The following is a 24,710-nucleotide window of genomic DNA, read 5'->3' as shown; positions in this document are numbered from 1 at the left end:
TGTATTTGTTGGACAGATTCATCTTAGAATATTGAATATTCTAAGTCTTTTCATTATGTGATGCACCTGGATCCTTGAGATAATCTAATAGGGGAGGGAAGGAAAATAGACAGATGATGATTAAAGTGATTGAATTCACTGTCCTAGTGAGTAGCTATCATTTATTTCTTTATTTCTGTAGTCTGGTGTCTTAAATTTAGGATGAGTCCAACTTACTTTTATGAGAATATATTCAAGTCCCTTACCAAATAAACATTTAAAGAGAATTTTCCATTCTACCTCTTTCTATTGCTGGACTTTCTTAGCCCAGAAGTGTTTAAATAATGGCATAGAGACTTATTAGTTTTCATCATAACTCGGGCCTTAGCTTAGGCTACCTCCCAGATAGCTCACCTAACATAATAAACCTGACTATATCAGCCCATGTCTGCATGTGGACCAATACCTCTCTCTCACTCTGGGTATGTTTGACCTCCTCTGTGTCACACTGGGGAATCTTCCTGCACCTGATTCTTCCCACAGTTCCTATCTCTGCCCAGAAGTCCTGCCTTCCCTTTACTGCTTCAGCCAATGGCTGTCAATTTTGATTAAGCCAATCAAAAGTGAGGAAGGGATATGTTTACAAAATACTGAGGCAGGTGATGAGTTATGAGACTTACAATACCAAGGTCCAGATAGTACTCAGTTCTCTCTGTACAGAAATCAACATTTAGATAATAAAAAGACAATCTTTAGACAATATACAAAAATGTTACCCCAAATATTTCCTATTCTCTGTGTCTAGTATTGGGCTAATATTTAGTATTTAAGAATAGCTATATTTAATAATCCCTTCCAAAAAATGCTAGAGGTAACTTCAGAGATAATTTAAAATGTTCTGTCATGTTTATAGTTTGTATGAGACAAATTCCTATGACCATATGCTATTTAGCAATGTGCCAACTAATTCTACCCAACAGCCTTCCATTTTGTGCGCTTTCTACCACAAAACCTAGTGGATGGAATTCTCTCTACTTGACTTTTTCTCAGTGCCTCCATAGTTTCAATTCATGCCCAACTGGCATACATTAAGGGACTTCACCAAAAAGAAGCTCCTTTTTTTTTCTATTGAGCATTCTCATACCTTTAGCCATACTAGCAGCAAACATAGCTGATGTTTTCTTTCTAAGAATTGCTTTTAAAGGAGAGATGGAAGAAGGAAAGATTTTCATTGGATGTTAGATTTCCTGAAGTTTCCTGTTATTTAGAAAGATATGGGTTATTAGAATGATATTTTGTTATTTTTGAAGGGTGTTTTTGCTCACTCTAGAGATTAATGCCTGGGAGCTGACTGCAGTCTGAAATTTTTAGCTCCACACATGTGTTTGCTGAAACTGTTGCATGGAAAATATGAGAGAAGCGAGTATTTATTGTCCCAAATAGTCCAGTCTCTGCTGACTTCCTTTCACTTCCTGCAGCTGGGCAGAATGTATTTTTACATTTAATAAATACATAATAATCATCCATTTGAGCTAGATGGCTGTGACTCAGATGTCTCGAGATGAAAAAGAAGGTCATTTGCAGGTGCTCATCTATGGCAGCAATTCTAAAATTAAGTCTTTCATTGGTTTTATTTTCAGAGAAACAGTTCACGTGATTGATTTTAAACCAGACATTAAGACTTAAATTAATTGTAAGAAAATTGTCTCTTGGATTTTTGTATCAAAGTGCAATTTCAAAATTTTCTAAAGTCAAATATTACCTTTTATCCAGTTAGCTGTATTTTTCCCATTAATTAATTTATTTATGTACTTTACAGTCTGATCACAGCTTCCTCTCCCTCATCTCTTTGCTCTCACCTCACACCCACCCATTTCCTCCTCCATTTCTGCTCAGGGGAGGGGTTGCTGTCCCCCATTCTTGTGCATATCAACCCACCTTGACATATCAAGTTGCAGTAGGACTAGGAATGTCTTCTATTGAGGCTAGACAAAGCAGCCCAATTAGAGGATCAGGATATAAAGACAAGCAACAGAGTTAAAGCCAGCCCTGATCCACTTGTTAAGGGTCCCACATGAAAACCAAGCTACACATTTGTTACCTATGTCTAGGGAACCTAGGTCCATCCCATGCATGCTCTTTGCTTGGTGATTCAGTGTCTGTAAGTCCCCATGGGCCCAGGTTAGCTGATTCTGTAGGGTTTCTTGTGATGTCCTTGACCTCTTCAGCTCCCTCCAACTTTTGTTGCCCTCTTCTGTGTGATCTGTATTTTTTTTTCATTTTTTTAAACTTATTTTATTAGATATTTTCTTCATTTACATTTCAAATGCTATCCCGAATGTTCCCTATACCCTCCCCCACCCTGCTCCCCTGCCCGCCCACTCCCACTTCTTGGCCCTGGCGTTCCCCTGTATGGGGCATATATAGTTTGCAAGACCAAGGGGCATCTCTTCCCAACGATGGCTAACTAATCCATCTTCTGCTACATATGCAGCTCTGGGGGGTACTGGTTAGTTCATATTGTTGTTTCACCTATAGGGTTGCAGAGCCCTTAAGTTCCTTGGGTAATTTCTCTAGCTCTTACATTGGGGCCTCTGTGTTCTATCCTATAGATGACTGTAGGCATCCACTTCTATATTTGCCAGGCATTGGCATAGCTTCACAGAGATAGCTATATCAATGTCCTTTCAGCAAGATCTTTCTGGCATATGCAATAGTGTTTGCGTTTGGTGGCTGATTATGGGATGGACCCCCGGGTGGGGCATTCTCTGAATGGCCCATACTTTCGTCTTAGCTCCAAACTTTGTCTCTGCCATTTCATTCATGGGTATTTTATTCCCTATTTTAGGGAGGAATGAAGTATCCACGTGTTGGTCTTCCTTATTCTTGATTTTCTTGTGTTTTGGAGATTGTATCATGGATATTCTAAGTTTCTGGGCTAATATCCACTTATCAGTGAGTGCATATCAAGTGAGTTCTTTTGGGATTGGGTTACCTCAGTCAGGATGATATGTATTTTAAAAGATGTGAGAGAGCTTGAAATAAATCAACTTTCTAACTGGAGCAAGCAAGGGAACATGGGAAATAAGGGAACTGTTAACAGTTTGGATAAAATCAATTTGTATGATTTCTGTAATGAAGTCAACAAAACGTTGCTAAAACACATTTTCCTAAAATACTCTTTGGTGCTCTGTGATAAAGATGAACAGTTTGGTCATTTTATTAACTCAGAGAAAGCATCTGTCATAATCAAAGACTTTCATAGCTATCTTATTTGTGACCTTTATTTTTAGTAAGTTTCTGAAAACCGTGATATATTTATGAAGAACTCCAAATCTTTAATATATTTTCTAAAATCCACACTGCTGTATGGATTTTAGAAAATATATTAAAGATCACAACATTTGTGATCTTTAATATATTTTCTAAAATCCACACTGCTGTATGGATTTTAGAAAATATATTAAAGATCACAACATTTGTGATCTTTAATATATTTTCTAATAAATTTTATCCTTATATAATAACTTTAAGAGTGAAACATTATTAAAATGGATTTTGAATAGTAATAATTCTGAAATTTGTACCTACACATTAATCATGGTGGGTAGGTTTTAGGATATTTATATCACTGCAAATGTTTGTCAAATGCCCACTGTGCCTTATAGATTTCTTTTTAACAGGCAGGTGAACTTACTGAGTGTAATGTTTGCCTAATTGAGAATTGTTGATAATTATCTGTGGCACACTGATGAGAGTTTGCATGTTCTACAGTTATAATAAGCCACTTACTAAAGGCTTTATATTTGCTATTTTACTTGATCTTCATAATAAACTATGTAATATCCTTATATAAGAACATGGAGAATGAAACATTCTTAAAATGAAAATGGGAATAGTTGTAATTCTAAATTACATATTAACAAAAGTATATTTCTGGGTACTTGTATCACTGTTAATACTTGTTTAGTGTAAAATGTGCTATTGCCTCCCTTTAAGGGGAGGAACTTTAGTGATGATAGAGAGCTAAGGCTGTTTGTCCAAATCACATATCTAGAACTTTAAAGAGCTAAGGTTTGAACCATGTAATTGACTTTAGAATTTATATTCAGACTCAACCCTCCATTTTCTATACAATGTGGCCTAAGCAAACTTAGAATCTCAAGATTTACATAATTAAAAGTTTCTAAGTCACAAACAACTTTGTGATTTAGTTACATGCTAAATACAGTACTCTTTAAAAGTCAATCAACTGCATTGTGCATAAAATTCACATAAATCTTTAAGAATTTTTTTTTGCTACAGTGCATTTTATGAAGCTGTAAATATTACCTATGTTTGTTCATTTCTGTGTGCCCTGAATTAAATGTGTTGGTTTTGGAATCTTAGCCAAAGGGATCCAATCCCTCTTCTACCATGTGTTAGTTAGAACACTTGGATCTAGAAACATGGTCTCTGTTAACTGTGGCTTTCTAATGTATGTTTTAGAAGTAAAATAGTGTATGGTTGCTGGGGTTACACTGCCTCACTGTTATAGAAACATTTATTTAGCACCCAACATGTTCAAAGTGTGCAGACTTCATAGGAACTGTGGCGTGGGTGTTCTCAGTATGCTCGTTCCAGAGCTGACCAGCCTAGGTCATGGCAGAAGCCCCATGCAGATGACAAGGTTTCATTTCCAGCCAGTGTGGTGTCCACTTATGATGAACAAACACTTGTTATCCTTCCTTCACTTCCAGGGACATCATTGCACTTAGTTTTGTCACATTCACTTCTAGTAATTATCTGTCTTCTTAGTTGCATTCTGCTCATTCAAAGAATAATTCTATTTTGAAAGAATTTAGCAGAAATTTTGACTCTAATGAGCTCTTCAAGTCACAAAAATGCTGTATTGTGGGAAACCTTTTATAAGTAATCCAAAGACAATTCGACACTTTAATTCTGGGTGGGAAAACAGAACTAAGGTGGTAGCTGGAGCTAATGACTTAAAGTGTATATATGCACAGTGATGCCTCAGAGTGGCAAGCGACCACACAAATGTATTTTGATAATTTAGTAGTGGCATATGCTTCTGTTACTAGTAGGACTGAGTTTTGTCAAGTAGACCGGGAGAACTATATAGATTGCCATACGGCTTTCTGAATTGAGTTTTCATTATTTTGATGAAAAGAATATTTTTCAAGACAATTGGTAGTAAGACTCAAGTAAGATACTCTATTATTTACTGGATTTTAAAATAAAATATAGAGTGTCAAAGAACTTTTAGATTATAGAATGTGTCATCTCAAAAGTGTCTTAGGACAATGAAACGTAACATAGCAGCTAAGAACACATACTACTATTGTAGAAAACATGACTCTAAGCACCTATATCAGGTAGTTCACAACCATCAGTAACTCCACTTCCAGGAGCTATGATACCCTCTTTTGACCTCTGTGGGTACCTGCATACATGTGTACATGCACATAAGTAAAATAAAATCCATCTTTAAAATCAAAAGTATTGTAGTCCATCTGACTGCTATAACAAAATAGTACAAATCACGTGGCTTATCCATAATGAAAATTCCATGATGATCAAAGTTGGCAAAGAATTTGGTACCATTGATGTGCTGCCTAAACCTAAGATACTTACCACGATTGCACTGAGAGATTTACATTTGTTGTTCAATGATAGTTATATATTTATCAGAGAGAGACAGAGAGTTTGAGAAATGCGTAAGTTAGGGCTGAAGAGATAGATCAGCACTTAAGAACACCCATTACTCTCGCAGAACATCCAGACTGAGATTTCAACACTTATATGACAATTCAAAGCCATCTGGAATGCAAGTTCTGTAAAATTCGATGACTTTTTCTGAACTCTGCCCAAATATACTAGCAGGCAAAATACTCATACATATAAATTAAATAAGTAAGCGTAAAAGCCCTTAAATACATAAACTATATTTCCATTTGAATGTTACTTAATTGGAAGACCCCCTATGGTTTAAAAGAAAAAAGAAAAGAAAAGAAAGAAAGAAAACAAAGAACCAAAATCCCTTTCCTTTTCCCTTATCCAACTGCCAAGGAAAGACCTTTCAGTCTGTAACTATGTCTTGAAATTAAATAACTGATCACAGCATTGTAGAACATAAAATCCAGAAGTCAAGATTCCCATCATATCCATGACGTATTCATGTGCCTCTTGATCTCTGTTTTAGCCTCATTGCTTACCACTGGGTCTCCCCACGTGGTGTTATTCTTCAGAGGGACAGAATGGTATGCCTTTGGCCAAGTGCACATGTTAATTACTCTCGATGACTGTTCTTGTTCTCTCTGCCCACGGTCTTTCCCTCTAAGGTTTAGTTTGCTCTGGGTACCTCTCTCAAGTCTCTCCTCTCATGAATATTTGTAAGACTGTTCCTCAGGATATAGCTTTTCTTAAATGTCCTACGTCCTCCTTGTAATATGCATCAGTTTTTTATTTATTTCTCCCCACTTTAGTAATTCACTCTGTCATCCTTTAATGTAAAGAGCTTATACAAGTCTTTTCTTACCTCCCCAGTATCTAGCATGGTGAATAGAACATAATATGTGCTACTGTGTTCATGCAGATCTAAGTATCAGTACATTGGGAACATATTTGCTGTGTGCTGTTTTGTAGGTAGTAATAAAGGACATGATTTTTTTTATATGAACATATCTTAAAAGGAAAAATGTATTCAAAAGGATGTGAAAATATATCATCTCCAAGGAAATAAGCTTATTTAACTCTGGTTCTCTAAATCCTACAAGAACTGTATGCTCTCGGATTTACCTTATTTTTGGAATATCCTACCTCATATCCTAGAACAGCACTACTTATCAAAGAGGGCAAAAATCCCATAAATACTGTTTTCGAGTTGACTTCAGAAAGCACCAATAAATGTGTTGTCACCTAGCTGTTGACTGATTGGACCATATGAGATGCTTTCTCCTCCAGTTGTATTTGATGGCATTTCTGTAGAGGCTGACTCCTAAAGCTCTGTGCAGCAATCTCCTCTTTCCACTACATCGGGTGTATAGTTCATAATGTTTTGACCTATGTGATTTATGTGTCTGTTTTCCACGGCTTTTGTTTTGATATCAGAAACCATTAATCCTTCAAAGCTTGCAGTTGTAATGCTAACTGCCAACAGAAATGATTTGTAATTGGAATGAGAATGTGCTTCGGCCCTTTTATAATAAGTCTGATTTGTTTTCAAATGATCACATTTTACTACTGAGAAAAAATCAAATATACAATTTATCTTAATTCCTCTATAAAAATTGTGGTCACACTTTTCTAAGCTAGGCCTGAGTTTTCTTACCTTGCCATTCTGTAAATATTTTACATATGATACAACAACACTATCTTCCTGCTTTCTAAAATATAACTAAGAAACAAATTATTATTTCTGTGGGTCAGCATTCTTATGAATTTTTATAGAGATTATCATTTTGGTATGATTTAAAAAGCAAGCTTTCTCTTGCACCACCTCATCGCATTAGTAATCAGCAATAAATTTTATTTTTAATTTCCCTGTGTGGTTTTATGAAGATAACATATTAAAGGCTAATTTGTGGGTCATTATAGACTATGTACTTTCACTTTTGAGTTCCTATAACGACAACTAATGCCATAAAAGCCTTTTTATTTGAAATTAGACTTTCATGAACCCCCAGGGCATCCTTTATTCTGTGTAGAAATAGTAAAGCATTATAACTCTTCAGCCTTTAGAGACTCTGAAGATGATTGTGGTGCCATCAAACCTGGAATGGGAGGTCTTTGGTTATGGATAGCAGTGTTTATTTGGAATGACTATGTAGGAGGAAGATGACACTAAGCAAAAATTATAGATAATAAAATGATGAGGAATCTGTAGATCAGTCCAAGTATATGTTAACTAATCTACTAAGACAGCTGCACACCTCACTAATGAAGTGTTTGCAAAAGAATATCAAGTTCCCCAAAACTAGGTATTTATTTTATGTCAAAACTTATCTGTGGTTTAGTCTACTCCCACAACAAGTTTTCTGTTTTACTTTTTTATTTTATTTTAATTTTAACTGTATTCAGGATTCTGCCTTCCCCTTGAGAAATGATGTATTCCATTTTATAACATGAAAAACTTCAGATGCTAAGTGGCTCCCTTTTTCAAACTTGGTTTATTTTTCAGGGAATGATGTACCTAGAAGAAAGACGGCTTGTTCATCGAGATCTGGCAGCCCGCAATGTCTTAGTGAAATCTCCAAATCATGTTAAAATCACAGATTTTGGACTGGCCCGACTCTTGGAAGGAGATGAAAAAGAATACAATGCTGATGGTGGCAAGGTAGGTGGAGCTGAGAGCAACTGCTCTTGAAAATGTACTAACATATCTCTTTCTCTCCCATTAGAACAGCAGTGTGATAATTCTTAGAGACACAGAATATGAACATAGGGCTATAAAGACTGTCTCATTCATCTTGAGACTAAAGAGTTATTAGAGAATGGCAGTTTCTTATGTACCACTGAGAAATTTGGGTACTACCAACAATGATAATTCACATGAAAGCTAGCCATACCCATCTACTTTCCCTAACACCAAAAACGATACCTTGTGATGATCTAGTATAGTTGGTTTGATTTCACTTATATCATACTGAAGGATGTACCTACATTGCTAGTCACTTGACTGTACACCAGAATACAAGCTAAGCCACTAATACTGAAGATTGGACCCAGTTACATCCTCAGCCATGTTTTCCAGCCCTCTAACTCCAGTTTTGCCTGATATGTGTTCCTGCATATCTCCCTCTCCAAACAGCTTCTTGTGTACCTGAGTTATAGATCTTTTATTTACTGATTAAGTCACACTCTTTGCTAATTAATTAGGGAAGTTTGTATGTGAAGATCTATCTTGCTTAATTTAAGAGAATTATGGGAGACCAGATCAATGACACAAACCCAAAAATTCTTAATCTCTGTTGAATTATGAAGTTATGATATGAAAGATTATATATATGAATTTGTAAATTATATACCTTACTTTTCTATCTTACTTTTCTTATTTTCTAAGTAAATATTTACAAAAATAAGCTTCTAAATACTTAGCACTGGTTCACCCTAGGAGTTTACATAATTGTCTATATTCAAATCTTACCAAAAAGTAAGATAACAACATTTTATAAAATATAAAAATTTTAATTTTGTGAAATTATCTGACCTATTCCCAATTTCGTAAGCTTATTTTGTCTGTTTACTACAAACAGCAGTGGTTGAAAAAATCACAGCTTTGAAATTTTCAACAATATTCCTCAGAAATAGCAGTCTATAAATCATATGACTTCACCCATCTTAAGAAAATACAACTGTAAAGTTTGTCTAAAGCAAGATTCATTATAGCTTTAAAAGCCTGGTCACCATTAAGTTTTTATCAAGCCATCTATGATTTAAACTTACTTCTGTAACATGGTGTCCATAATCCATAAAATCTGCTAACTCCTTGCCCATAGGGAAATTACCTTCAATGTGTCTTCTGTTCCTTTTCAGTGAATCCCATGATTCTGTCATAGAGTTACCTTGGTGTCACCTTGGTGAGCAGCCAACCTCATGATTTCAAATGCCTATTTAGTTTTAAGCTTTCAACTGCAAAGTAGAAATGTTTATCTTTATTCCATAGAATCTAATTATATCCCCAGCTACATTCTGCTGCCCTTTGAGTTGAAACATGTTCTGCTGACCCATCACCCACAGGGGATGTGGGTTGAGTTGTTTTTCTTGTAGTGATGATGGATTTGGGCTGATCCCCTCACATTCCTTTATATTCCAAGCTCCTATTTCAAAAATGGTACATATTTTCAATTCTGGCAGACCATGGCAAGGGAGATCATTTGTGACCGAAGAACAAAGCAAAGCTAACTTTGGAATTCATGATTTTAGACAATTTGGTGACCAGAAGAGGACGTCGGGGCAACTGAAAAAACAATTGATCACATCTATGGCCAAAACCATATTTGAGAGAGAAACAGGATCACTGAAAGTGAGGGTGTCTCATTTTTGAGAAAGATTCATGTAGAAAGATTGTCAGATTTGATAATGCCAGGCATAACATCAGGTCAAAATTTAGATACTGGGCATTTAAAAATATATAAAATGGTTTCTACTACTAATTTTCTTTGTATTGTTTATGAAGCTTTAAAGTGTGTCTTTTGGTTAAGTTACTTCATAGATCTTACAAATTTCAATTCATTTGTTCCATATCTTGAAATATACATAGCAATATACATTCCACCAAAACTATAATTGAGGTCAGTCCAGAGACTAGCATCTAAGAAATATTTTTAAAAGATGATTTCTTGGGTAATTTTAATTATTTACTTTTTGTATTTTTATAGATGCCAATTAAATGGATGGCTCTGGAATGTATACATTATAGGAAATTCACACATCAAAGTGATGTTTGGAGCTATGGTAAATATCTTTGTAAATTTGTCCTTCTAAAGAAACATAAATGTTTATCTCATACAAAATATATGAAGTCATCTGTTGGTCATATTAGAAAACATTACTTGTAAACTTGATTGCCTAAAGTAATTAACTCTCTGGTCTCTCATTTAAAAAATTAATAACCCAAATCACAATTTATGTCTTTTTGTGTTTATCTTGTTCTTCTAAATCTAAAACATACAATATTACTGATAAGTTTTCTTCTATAAGCTTTGGTTTGAGAGTAATTTGTCTGACTAATCTATTGCTTCTTACACACACACACACACACACTCACACACACACACAAAACCTGTCCAACATTAGGAATAACTTCTTAGAATCTCATGGCTTGGATTTACAACAATTATTTAGTCATAAAACTCTGGAAATAATTAATGTTAAAGGGTAAAACAAAATCAAAATATTAGTTTTGCTTAAAAGAATATGTATTGTAATGGTAGAAAATTTACTGGTTATTGTGACAACACTGAACAACAAATAAGCATAATAAATTGGCAGTTGTGAAGGTAGTACTAAGAGAACACTGCTAATTGTAACTTGGAGTTTCATTTTAGAATGACAAAAATAAAGTTTGAATGAGATGAAAGAGAGAGATTGATATTTATGATTAGAATATTATTTCATCATTTTGAAATCTATTGTAAAAGTGAGCTAGCCAGCAGCATGTATCTCTTTACAATTTTATCCCCTATAATTTACAAGCTGAGATCAATGCTTTGTCTAAGTTTAAACATACCATGTATAAATAGTATTAATTGTGAAAATACATTCAATTGAATAAAAAGCGAATGTCTCTGGGATGTCTCAGAAGGTACAGGAGCTTCCTGCCAAGCCTTATAGAGTGGTTTAATCCCAGAACCCACATGGTGGAAGGAGAAAACCAAGTCTTTCAAGTTGTCCTCTGATCTCCACTCATGTGCTGTAGCATGTGCAGATTCCTTGCAATTACACACACCCCATAAATAAATTTATGTAGAAGAAGAGAAAAGAAAAATAGCACAACCCCTCATGTTAGTGCTCATTTTAAACTTGATTATTGTCATATGAAACAGCATACATGATTACATGATTTAATGAAATGTTTCCTGTGTTCCTGTATCATGTATGTCTGTGTGTATGTATGTATGTATGTATGTATGTATGTATGTATGCATATATGTATATTATACTGTGGTTGACTTGCTTAAAAAGAGTGATCAGTATTTTCCCAGCCTTCCATTGAAGTGTAAATATTAGCTTCTTAAGCAGGTAGCTCTTGATATAAATAAGGATTTAAGAAATGTCAATCTGTTTAAATGTGTCTCTAGTTGTACATGCATGTGGCACTAAAAAATTATAAAGAATAATTTGAAGTTTACATATTTTTGTTTTGTTTTATTTTCATGCAATAGTGACTGATCTATACCAGTTTAAGTAAATAAGCATTGCAGAGATATTCAGAAAACCTAGCCCCCATTATTCAATTTTATCCTAAAGTTTACCTATGTATGCATCAATCAAGACTCATATTGTAACACAATCATGCTTACATAGCTATTTCTGTTTTTAAAGTATACTGGTCTGAGGATAAAGCTCAGCGATAGAGAATTTACCTACTATAGTAAAGAAGTAATCTCTGCTGTAAAGCTATTTTTGTTCTTGGTTTTGCCTTTACTCTTATTTTTCCTGTCATTGCTCTAGTGATTCAAAAAAGTCATTTCCTTAGCTTAGAAATAAGCTGCCCTTGATTTCTTCATTTCTCTTTTCTATGGATACCCATTCCTATGCATTCTGTCTTCCATAAGGATTGATCCTCATGCAGACTCCTGGATGTGCTCTGTAAATTGCTCCACACACACTTGTTTTCTTTGTGTTAGCTGAACAGAGAGCCACAAGACTTTATCATAACAACAGCCACCTGCAACCATCTGAAACTATCAGCTCTGCCTTTGATGAAGATGTTTCCCACCAAGAGACTAATTTAAAAATTAATCCATGTCAGGCTTTTCCTGAAATTACATTTATCTGGCATTAAACACATGCATGCAGTAAAGGCATGGTATCCTGGATTTTAGTGTATGTGAAACAATTTTCATCAGTAAGCATTGGCATTACCATTAGGTACAAATGGGGGACTTGCTTTAAATTCTGGCATCTATTATAAATCTTTCTTGCTATGCATTAAAATTTCCAAGATAATAGTGAAAGAATTCTTACTGTGACTTGTCCCAGGAGAGTTTAGCATTAAATTGTGGCAGTGAGTGAAAGACCAGAAAAGAGCTTCTTTTAAGTTTCAACTGTTTGCTTTGTAAAATAGTAACTTGGTATGTGTTCATTCAAACTGTGACAGTAATTTGCTTATGTGAGAATTATATTTCCAACTAGGCGTCACTATATGGGAACTGATGACCTTTGGAGGAAAGCCCTATGATGGAATTCCAACCCGAGAAATCCCCGATTTACTAGAGAAAGGAGAGCGGCTGCCTCAACCTCCCATCTGCACTATTGATGTTTACATGGTCATGGTCAAATGTAAGACTGCAAAATAACTTTATCTGCCTGCATCGTCATTCTTAATAAATAAAGGTTTAGATTGTTTTACCTGCAAAATGTTTCTCTGAATTGCTAAATATAGTAGCAAGAATATTTATGAATGCAGAATATAAATACATGTTTGTGTTAATTATTATTATGAGGTAATAGTATGCCACTAAGTTACAGAGTAAAAATTATGTCGTTCTTACTCTTATAATTTTTAGAATTTCCATACCCTTTGAAGTTTGTCATAAAGAGAGATAATTATTCATAAGAATGTTAGTAATAATATTAATGTTAATCTTTATGGGAAAATAGATAAACATCATTGAGTGTCTGAAAATGAATTAAAGTGGATATAGGCTTAATTAAACGTAAGTTAACAGAGCAGGTTGGGAATCAGAAGAGACGAATCCACAATGAAGTAAAGATTAAGATGTTTACTTTTTTTAATTTGATCATTTGTTTACATCAAATGTTCTTACTTTTCTTTCCACTCCTATACTCCAGGCACATATGTATTATAAATGTGTTTTGGAAGCCTAGATCCCTAATTTTAATAGAATTAAAAATGTCTCTGGGGTTTCTGACTTAATTTAAGTGAGATTAACAGGCAGCCATCTCTCTTGTATAATCTGAGGTTTTCCAGTTTTGATTTACACAGGGTTAAAGGAAGCCACAAAGTGGTGAAGGTGAATAAGCATTTTATTAATAAGAGACTCAGAGACTCTGGGCCCAGGTCTTCTCATATTTATATTCATAGCATGTGTGATCTATTCTGACAGGAAGGGGAGAAATAAAAAATGTTCCTTCAGTGCAGGTCAGCATGCCCTTTTCTCTAAGCATAGTTCTATTTACTCAATATTTAGTTGGGGAGAAACAAATATCTCACGCTGAAGTTAACCTTTTTTGGCTCTAGTAGCTTTGTCATTAGCATCCTGGCATTAACAAGCATTATTTTAGAAACGAATACCCATAAGATGCAGAGTGCTTGAGCTTAAGAGAGGTGACACAAAGGAGGTATAAGATGATGCCCCAAGGATTTCCAAAACAAGAATAAAAATTAACTCCCCAGAAATAGAAGAATTCTGTATTAGATCAGTCCTTGTTTACTCCATGACCTGGAAGAGAGCTTAAAAACATACCTATGTTATATGATAATTTGATCCCATAACCAGCATCTGATGTGATCTGAATACCCCAGTGTGATGACGGAAAGGCAGGCCAACATTTGCCTTATTAGACAAACCATATAAAATGTTTCACCTTTGTTTTTCTCTCTTCCCCTGGAGAGTTTATACTTTAGAAAGGGATCATTTGGCAATGAAATCAAAGCAAGCTGGGCGCTGTTATTCTTGTCATCTCATCAGCTAAACAGAGCATAGGCAGTTAAGATCCATTTTCTCTGAACTCCCAGCTAAAGAAGACTACTTACCTTGAAAACCACTATTTTTATTCTGGGAAAACTAATTCCAAGATAAGCGTAATGAGTATTGTTGAACACACATTATAAATCATGTTGCATTTTCCTTCCAACCAGGAACAAACCTGCCAAAAGGAGTTGCTATCAAATTCCCCATTTTCAGTCTTGTGTACCACAGTGCTAGTGATGTGAAGTAAATATTTTCCACCATGTATTCTTGATCTGAAACTTCATTTTCTATCTCTGCAGCCATCAAAGAATGCTTTAAGGACATTATCTTAACACTCCAAAACAAGAACAACAAAGTCTGAGGTTCTAAAATGTCCTATGGTTAGCTTAAAAGCTATTTTCCAAGCCAAAAAAAATTGAGTTTGAATCAGGATGAAAATTGGGGATCATGTAGAGATGGGTCAGCAGTTAGGAGCTTGTGCTGCTCTCGCAGAGAACACAAGTTTAGCTTTCAACACCTAAGTCAGGCAGTTGACAATCACCTGTAATTCCAACTTCAGGTGATCTGATGCCCTTTTCTGGCTTCTGTGGGGACCTGCCCTCAGGTGCACATACTCACACATAGAAACAATTAAAATAATCAAATTTTAAAAATGTTATTTATAGTATATTGCATTCTGTGATAAATGTCAATTAATTGAGCTATAGCCTGGTTCACTTCTTTCTCTAGCTTTGTTTATATATATCATATTTTCCCAAACTTCAACCTAACTAATTATTAGATACACTAATATTTTACCGTGTATTAATCTCCAGGTTGGATGATCGATGCTGACAGCAGACCTAAATTCAAAGAACTGGCTGCTGAGTTTTCAAGGATGGCTAGAGACCCTCAAAGATACCTAGTTATTCAGGTTAGTTGTTTTTGATGTTGCTTTTAAAACTCTCTAATAACAAACTCCATTTAAACTTTGCAACTTTGAAAACATCCAATAATAAAGTGACCATGTGAAAGAACTTGTGAATTCATGAATCTGAATATGGTTCTGTATACATCTATGAGACAAAGCAGGCTCAGAAAGGCAAATACTATATATTCTCTATCATATGCATAACCCACATGCATACATATACACATACGCATGGTATAGGCCACAAAACTAGAAAGAGATTATTAGAAAGGAAAAGGAGGTTTCAAGGGAAAGGTAAGCTACAAAAGAGGCTAATAGAATACATATGACATAGAAATAGAAAGAATATTTCAGAAGGAAAGGGCATAAGTAGCCAGGGGAGAGGAGTACCAGAAGATGATAAACCAAAATAATGTATGTATGGACATTCTATCATAACACCATAACAAAATCCATGACTTCATGTGTTAATTTAAAAAGTATGTGTGGATTGTTTTATTGGGTGAGGTGTATAGTATCTAAGCAATAACTCATTTTAAATGAATCGATGCCTAACTAAACCAAAAAATAATTCAAAAGATAGTTGGCATTCAACATCAGAAACCAAGTGGATTGGTTCATTTATTTAATATAATAAGTTCTCTGTGCTGATTTTCACCTAAAGCATACACAGTTGTACCTTGAAGAATCTTAGTTATCTTTCCTTGCTGAAAGGAACCTTTATCTTTAAATAGACTAACATAAAGACAAAAGCCAAACAGTAGATGGTAATGGTTTTTTAGTCACTTTCCTACAAATTAGTTTCACAAACTGACATGTTTACCAAATGTAACAAACTTTAGAAAAGGTAAAACTATTCAGGACATGATAAACTGAACAAAGCTTAGCAGAGGTTTTTGTGTCTTTTACTCCCATATATGCTCTATAGGTCACTGTACTGTGATTTTAAATGCCATCACTTTGACAATGATGCTATTAAACTACAAGACAAACTATGGATGTCTGTCCCAGCTAAGCAGCATAGTTGGAACACGTTAAATAAAAACTGATATGTCAATTGCCTCTTATTGTCTATTCTTAATCCGTACCCCTCCTTGACAGTGAACTGTTATTCTCAGATCTGAAGTAGATTTTACCAACCTTAAAACATGCACAGCACCTGTCTACCTTCTTTTTGTTGTTGTTCTTACAATTATCACATTCTTCTTCTATTCTACTTCATTATCATACCCTTTATTATCTAACTGTAGTACAGGATTCTTTTTGGACGGTAGTTATGCTAAGACTATTTTTTTTTAATGAGCACATGAATTCTCTAGCCATTTGATTTTCTACTGTATGAAGTAAAGTAACTATTGAAACCACGTGTTATAGAGGAAGGAATACTGACTGTGCTTATCTCATGGGGAATCTTGCAGGGTGATGATCGTATGAAGCTTCCCAGTCCAAACGACAGCAAATTCTTCCAGAATCTCTTGGATGAAGAGGATTTGGAAGATATGATGGATGCTGAGGAATATTTGGTCCCCCAGGCTTTCAACATCCCTCCTCCCATCTACACATCCAGAACAAGAATTGACTCCAATAGGGTAAGAACTAATTCTACACAAGTGCCATGATACTTCTGAGAGACAAATTTCTATGCATGATTGTAAAGCATAAAAGTTTCCATAAAACTATATAGTTTATTATAGCAATTTCTATATTAAAATCACAGTATAGACAAAAGATATGTCAAGCTAACCACAGATATAGTTAACTTCGGAAGTTAAGTATTGGCAATACAATATGCACCTTGAGATATCACCATTTAATAGAAATTATCTTATTCATCTTAAATTAAACACATTTTAATTTCTAAAAAACAAAGTGATAAAATTGTGTTAATATTGTAATAAAATTTCTTATCTATTAGGCTTTCTACTGCTCTTTATTTAAAATATGGTATCCTGTATTAATCAATACTAGTACAACTTTTTCAGTCATTGAAGAAACATTTTTTTTCTAAGTAAAATACAAACATTGAAAAGTATGTGAGCCTTTAACCACATCAATCATATTTAGAAACCCAGTGAATCTTTACTAAGACATTGATTTAAGTTTTAGCAGAAGCTTTTTAGAATTTGCATTTCACACATTAAACCCACTTTATGAGAATACTAGTTTTTCATTAAATGTGGTCAAGCCCATGTATTTATTTTTAAAGACTCGCTTTTCAGTACCAGAGAGATGGCACTTTATGAGTGTGCAGTACTTTTTTCTTCTTTTTTTTTATTAGATATTTTCTTTATTTACATTTCAAACGCTATCCCAAGAGTTCCCTATACCCTCCCCCTGTCCCTGCTCCCACTTCATGGCCCTAGCATTCCTCTGTACTAGGGCATATATAGTTTGCAAGACCAAGGGGCCTCTCTTCCCAATGATGGCTGAATAGGCCCTCTTCTGCTACATATGCAGCTAGAGACACGAGCTCTGGGGGGTACTGGTTAGTTCATATTGTTGTTCCACCTATAGGGTTGCAGATCCCTTCAGTTCCTTGGGTACTTTCTCTATCTCCTCCATTTGGGAACATCCTGTGTTCCATCCAATAGCTGACTGTGAGCATCCGCTTCTGTGTTTGCCAGGCACTGGCATAGCCTCACAAAAGACTGCAATATCAGGATCCCTTCAGCAACATCTTGCTGGCATGTTCAATAGTGTCTGGGTTTGGTGGCTGATGATAGGATAGATCTCCAGGTGGGGTAGTCTCTGGATAGTCCATTCTTTCATCTTAGCTCCAAAATTTGTCTCTGTAACTCCTTTCATGGGTATTTTGTACCCTATTCTAAGAAGGAATGAAGTATCCACACGTTTGTCTTCCTTCTTGGTTTTCTTGTGTTTTGCAAGTTGTATCTTGGGTATTCTAAGTTTCTGGGCTAATATCCACTTATCAATGAGTGCATATCTAGTGACTTCTTTTGTGATTGGGTTACCTCACTNAGGATGATATCATCCTGATACATCCATTTGCCCAAGAATTTCATAAATTCATTGTTTTTAATAGCTNAGTAGTACTCCANTGTGTAAATGTACCACANTTTCTGTATCCATTCCTCTNTTGAGGNANATCTGGGTTCTTTCCAGCTTCTGGCTATTATAAATAAGGCTGCTATGAACATAGTGGAGCATGTGTCCTTATTACCAGTTAGAACATCTTCTGGGTATATGCCCAGGTTAGGTATTGCTGGATCTTCTGGTAGTAATATGTCCAATTTTCTGAGGAACTGCCAGACTGATTTCCAAAGTGGTTGTACAGCATCTGCTGTTGCCTGAATTTTTGATCTTAGCCATTCTGACTGGTATGAGATGGGATCTCAAGGTTGTTTTGATTTGCATTTCCCTGATGGCTAAGGATGTTGAACATTTTTTCACACTAGACTTGAGTTCAGTTCCCAGAATCCAAGTCAGGCAGTTGAAACTCCAGCTTCCTGGAATCAAGCGCCATCTTCTTGTGTCTGTAAGCAGCTGCACTTAGGTGCTCAAACACATATGCATTCATTTTAATAAAATGAACCTTATTTAAATATTTTAATTAAAAAACCACTTGTCATCCATTCAACACATAATTGCCTCTATACAGGAAATGTTAGCATACATTATAGATTCAAGGAATTTCCATGCAATTTATGCTTTCTGAACATATGCAGGCATCCTGATAGCAAGGAACTGTAACCATCCTGAATGCCCATCAACAGATGAATAAATAACAAAAATGTGGTACATAAAAAAGAATATTAATCAGCTATAAAGAAAAATAAAATCACTAAATTTTCAGAAAGATACACTTGAAAATTATGATATTAAAGGAAGTAGAAAAGCTCAGAGAGAAAAGAAAGGAAGAAAGGAAGGAAGGAAGGAAGGAAGGAAAGAAAAAAGAAAGAAAAGAAAGAAAGAAAGAAAGAAAGAAAGAAAGAAAGAAAGAAAGAAAGAAAGAAAGAGAGAAAGAAGAAACATGTTATATTCTCCAGCATGTGGGGACCCTAGCCAACAATTTTATATGTAAGTGTGTATTAAAGAGATGTAAATGAAGGATAAAATTTAGGCAGGCCATCAAGAGAGGGTAGTATTTGGTGACAAGACGGGATTTTTGGCAAAATGGCCTAGTGTGCAAGCAGGTTTCTCAGACAAGCTGAAAGTTTTTCCTGTGAGGTAATTAGAGGTATGTGATTTGATTAATTTAGTAACATGTCCAGGTTAATGAAAGAGCTACCAAGACATAGAATTGGCATACAGTTTGGCCAGTGCTACAGTAAATTATTTCTTGGCCCTTATCAAGTGTGGAGATATAATGAGTTTAAGTCTACACTCAATTTCTTCCACCTATAAGGTACAAACATGATGGCTAATTGTTTTCTAGAAAGCAACTTTCCACTTTAGTCTCTTCATCTCAAAGCATTGCCACGGAAGCAAAACAAAATGTCTTAGCTTTCTTGGCCATAAGCTTAAGGGAAACTTCAAGTTCCTGGTCATTCTCAAAAATGGAAGTTGCTTTATCTCAGATTGATAGAAATAATGAAATGGCATCTAGCTTTTACTATTCAACGCATCTATAGATTCACAACTCTCAGCTGAATGACAACTCAATGAACTTATCTATTATCACATCTTACAAACAAGAAACCTGTCACACAGACACAAAGTGATAAGCCTGGTGTCCCATGGCTAGCCAATAAAAGACCAGAGTTCTTATATAGGCCATTTGTCTCTGATCCAGTGTGCTTTTACTTCAAAAGTACAAGTTTATTTCCACGGTGTGTTTATTATTCTTGGCATTGACCTCAGTATCTGGGACTTGTGAGTAAATTTACCTCATAATTTTCTCATAGAATGCAACACCTCTCAGTTACATCTTTGAAACTTCTTCCTGGGTTTGAAAGACTAGTGGTATAAAGGCAGAATAAAACCAGGCTTGTAAGCACACCTATAATCTCAACACTGGGAAGGCTGAGGCAGGAGGATTTTGTGAATTCAATGCCAATCAGGGTTAGTAGTGAGTCCAATCTCTGCCTGGATAAATAGTGAGATCTTGTCTCAAAAACTAAACAAAAGAAAAACAAATTAGAGTAGTAAGAAAGAAAAGAGGGATAGGAGGGAGGGAGAAAGACGAGAGGGGGAAGGAGGGAGGGACCACACATCCAAACCAAGGTTTACTTTTCTTTGTGCTGAAAAACAAAAACACAAAATTGCAATATGAGCTGAAAAGTTTTTATACCACAATAGAGCAGATAATATAAAGGTTTAAAATGCTAATTCATAAGCCAGACGGTGGTGGTGCACACCTTTAATGCCATCACTAGAGAGAAAGAGGAGGGAGGATCTCTGAATACTAGGCTGTCCTGCTCTACAGAGTGAGTTCTAGGACACCCAAGGCTACACAGAGGAAAAAAAGAAAAAACAACAGTGACAACAACAATAACAAAACCTCTTTGGAAAAAAAATTAATTCATAGATAGTTTGTGAATATCAGTCTTTGGGGCGGTAGGAAAGTCTGTAGCTATGACAGGGGTTACTTCCCTCCCCTCTCTATATAGCAAAAACTGACCAAATATCACTAATACTTTTAATGTCCTAAAAGACAAATTCTTCACTTTTCATTTCAGTCATCAATTTTCAAGAAGAGTGTTATTTCTTAACGTGAAATGCCATCATGATATCAAGACTACGGCATGGTTCTTTGTCTTTTTAATAAGGATTCTCAAATTCTTAGGTTCAGTTCATTTTAATTTATAATGCTTAATGCAAGGAATTCTTAATAACAGTTTGATCTAACTAAACAGAACTAGACAAAGGAGGAATCTCTCGGGGAAGTCTTGACCTTTAGTCCTCTTCCCTTGTTCTGCATTTTGATTTGCTACCTGCAAACTCCTTTTTCAAGTTTTCAGTGTCAGGAAAAGGAATTATACTTAATGCCACTTATTTTGGGAGCATTCATTTGTGTGTGTGTGTGTGTGTGTGTGTGTGTGTGTGTGTGTGCATGTGTGCCTGTGGAAATTCAGGGATACGCTCATTTTCACTCTCCACCTTATTTCAAACAAGTTCTTTTGTCCACTGTTGTGTATGCAAATCTAACTGGCCTGTGATTCTCCTTTCTCCAGCTCACATCTCACCCTAAGAATGCTATGGTTATAAGCACACGCTGTTGGATCTGGCTTTACCTACGTTCTGTGATCCCAACTCAACCCCTCGTGCTTTCATAATAAATACTTTACCTACTGGGCCATTTCCCTGACCCACGAAAGATCTTGATCATTTATATGGTCCTAGTTTTAAATATCTGGCTATATGTAACTCTTATTTCAACTTATAACATGTTATAAATAATATTTCCACCCTTGTCTACAGTGTTGCTACATTATTTCATAGTTACTTCAACTTTACTTTCTGCGGTCAAGTTATATAATAAGGGACAATGTTTAAAGTGAACAAGAATGGAAAGCTTATAAATATATTTGATAAATCTTTATTAACAAGTAAATATCCAGTTTTTAAATGCAAAATTAACATATATATATATGTATATATGTATATGTATATATTAATATATTCTGTCTCTTTCTGTAGCATTATTTTCTCATTTTTAAATTAACAACTGTACCCATCTATGTGAGTGACAGTCAATTAACTTTAGAACCACATTTTCTCTAGTAACAGGCCAATAAACATTAATCTCTTTTAGAATGACACAATTTTTATTTTTACTTTTTTATTTATCGTTAACATAATTACAGATACATTCTTATTAGGCTGGGGAACTCCTGACAAGCCTGTTGATGTGTTTACTCTTTAATTCCATGTATGTTCCCCAACATCAAACAAATTATTAAAGCAATCTCTTCTATAATGTGATAGATTGCTTTAAATTTCACAAGTGGGTCAGCAAGGTGTTTCAGTGGGGTATGGGACTTGCCATCAGGCCTGATGAACTGATTTGAATTCTCAAACCTACATACATAGTAGAAATGAACCTATGCCTGCAAGTTGTACTTTAACACTCATGCGTGTACTGTGGCCCATACAGGTATGCACACAAAAAATAAGTAAATTTATATAATGTAAATTTTGAATCCACATGTATTTTGATAACTTATAACTTTAAGATAGTGAGTAAAATAATAATACAATGCTGATATTTGTCTAGACTGCTAGTAAAAATAAATTAAAGAAACACTAGACAATTGTCATCTAACCTATAACTGATGCTATATCATAAGGTATAACTGTAAAATGATCTCAAATATTTTTACCAAAATAATGTGCCCATTGCATGTTCTCTAACATTATGTAAACAAGAGAACATAAAAAAAACATGTAACCAGCAATCCTTAGTTCCTACATCCATAAAACAGTGTTTAGGGCTGGAGTCATTTACTACCTGCTTCAGGATGAGCTTCCACTTTCTTTCTCTGAATGGTAATATGATTAAAATAAACTAATTTGTGGACTGGAGAGATGGCTCAGTAGTTAAGATCACATGCTGCGATGCTGGAAAACCTGAGTTACGTTCCTGGCACCTACAAGGTATCTTACGACTAGCTGTAATTCCAGCTCCAGGGGATTTGATGACTCTGACTTCCATAGGCCCTTTCCTCCTTCACTCATAGCCACATAAACAAGTGCAGAACACACATGACCTTACAAAAATTAAAAATAATAAAATACGTTAATTAACTAAAATAAGTTGGAAATCAGACATGACGTTACAGAACCCGTCCAGGGCATGTTGGCATGTTGGGTGTGGTGTTCATGTGATTTAATCAGGTTCACGTCATTTTCTTTAGTCATAAGAATGCTGAACTTAATTATATATTATTTCCTCATATTAAAATTACTTTATAATAGATTGGCATTTTGAGAAATTATACTTCAGACATATGCACATTTTATTTTGTTGTGAGGAATATTTCATTGGAAAATGCTCCAAAGCCTGCTGAGTTATGTCATTATACAACCTTCCTCCTTCAAGGATGGGATATAGGAGAGAGAATACTACAGACACAACTTAAGGAAACATAGCTCTATGACACGGCAGGGAGGAGTTAGGTGACATAATAAGGTTACTCCTGTTGCAATTTACCAAGGATCAATATTAATTCTAACAATAGCTGCTTCTGGAGGACAAATGACTGTAGTCTCAGGATATTGGTTTTACATTTTGTCCAAGATCTGTCAGGGTTTCCTGCAGTTTATCCTTGACAAGAGGCTTGAGGTTTTTGTTTGGTTTTAATCTATTATGCTGTAGTAGCTCTTCTTACTATATTCCATACCTCTTTTTGTCTCACATAGTCTTTACTCAACAGCTAATCCTCTTTAATTTTTCAGTAGTCAGAGTAAACAAATTGAATCAGAAAATATTTGAATCAGAATAAATAAATTAATACATTTGAATATTTGTCATAGGTTTGGCACTGAGGTGGACAGGGAGAGGATGTTCTGCCTGCAGAGTCTTGGTCTAGTTGAGGACATTGTATTAGGAGAGAAACATTGGATATTGTAGGAAAAAGGTAAAACAATCCAAAACAAGATGAGAGGTTAAAGGAAGCCATTTTAGCAATGTCTTTGTGAAGGAGGAGTACCAGGCTCAGAGTAGGGTTAGATGGGAAATGAAGCAAATCAAAGGTCGACGTCAGATGAGACATGCTAGTTATTTTGAATCATCTTAATTTTTAGGACATTTTTATGTTGCGCAGGTTTGAGAACTGTATCATCAGACAAGGAAGTATCCTGTCTTCCATTTTTTCACGTTTTCTTCCCAGTGATAAAGTTGGGTTTTAAAGGCTCCTGCTCCCCTCTGAAGGTTCCAACTCAAAGCAAAATCCTTTTCAGCCTCAGTGCAAAGCACTTTAGACATTCCCTTCTGTTTTTCTTGCTCCAACTCTAATTCAGACTTCATTGTTTCACAGATAACACTGCATTGTCTCTCTGAGTATGTAGATCTAGTATTTAGATTGTTTCAAAAGACTGGTTTTTCTTTCTTCTTTTCTTCTTTCTTTTTGTTTCTTCCTTTCTTCTTCCCTCTCCCTCCCTCCCACTCCCTCCCTTCCTCTCTCCCTTCCTCCCTCCCTCCCTCCCTCCTTCCCTTCCTTCCTCACTCCCTTCCTTCCTTCCTTTCTTCTCTCTTTCTATCCTTCCTTCTTTCTCTCTATTGCTAGGGATGGAACCCAGGATCCCGAGACTTGTAGGCAAGTTTTCTACCAATGAGCTACAGCCACAGGCAGTGATAGCATTTTGTACTTAAATAGTACTTCTTTAAAAAATTAATATGTTCTTATATTGTACCAAAAGGACCCACAATATTAATGATTTATTCCAGTACCTGAGCTTTTATTGACACGAATTTCTTTCTTTTCCCTTTGTTCATTCCTCATTTTTCTTTTTCATCATCTCCTTTTTCTTTTTTTTTT

At 35.3% G+C, this 24,710-nt stretch overlaps 1 protein-coding gene across 6 annotated transcripts in view; it reads left to right on the top strand.

Moving 5' to 3' along the window:
• Erbb4 (erb-b2 receptor tyrosine kinase 4) overlaps positions 1 to 24,710 on the top strand; it is a 1,014,420-nt gene that overhangs the window by 955,255 nt on the left and 34,455 nt on the right. For all 6 annotated transcript variants that reach the window (XM_021197417.2, XM_021197414.2, XM_021197418.2 and 3 more), the window contains 5 exons: positions 8,159 to 8,314; positions 10,359 to 10,434; positions 12,838 to 12,984; positions 15,176 to 15,273; positions 16,689 to 16,859. In XM_021197417.2, the coding sequence (XP_021053076.1) occupies positions 8,159 to 8,314; positions 10,359 to 10,434; positions 12,838 to 12,984; positions 15,176 to 15,273; positions 16,689 to 16,859 (648 nt within the window). The remainder of the gene's footprint in view (positions 1 to 8,158; positions 8,315 to 10,358; positions 10,435 to 12,837; positions 12,985 to 15,175; positions 15,274 to 16,688; positions 16,860 to 24,710) is intronic.

This window comes from Mus pahari, chromosome 5, assembly GCF_900095145.1.
Source record: "Mus pahari chromosome 5, PAHARI_EIJ_v1.1, whole genome shotgun sequence".
Lineage (NCBI taxonomy): Eukaryota > Metazoa > Chordata > Mammalia > Rodentia > Muridae > Mus > Mus pahari.
The sequence above is the reverse complement of the archived record's forward strand: the minus strand, read 5'-3'. Positions and strand labels throughout refer to the sequence as shown.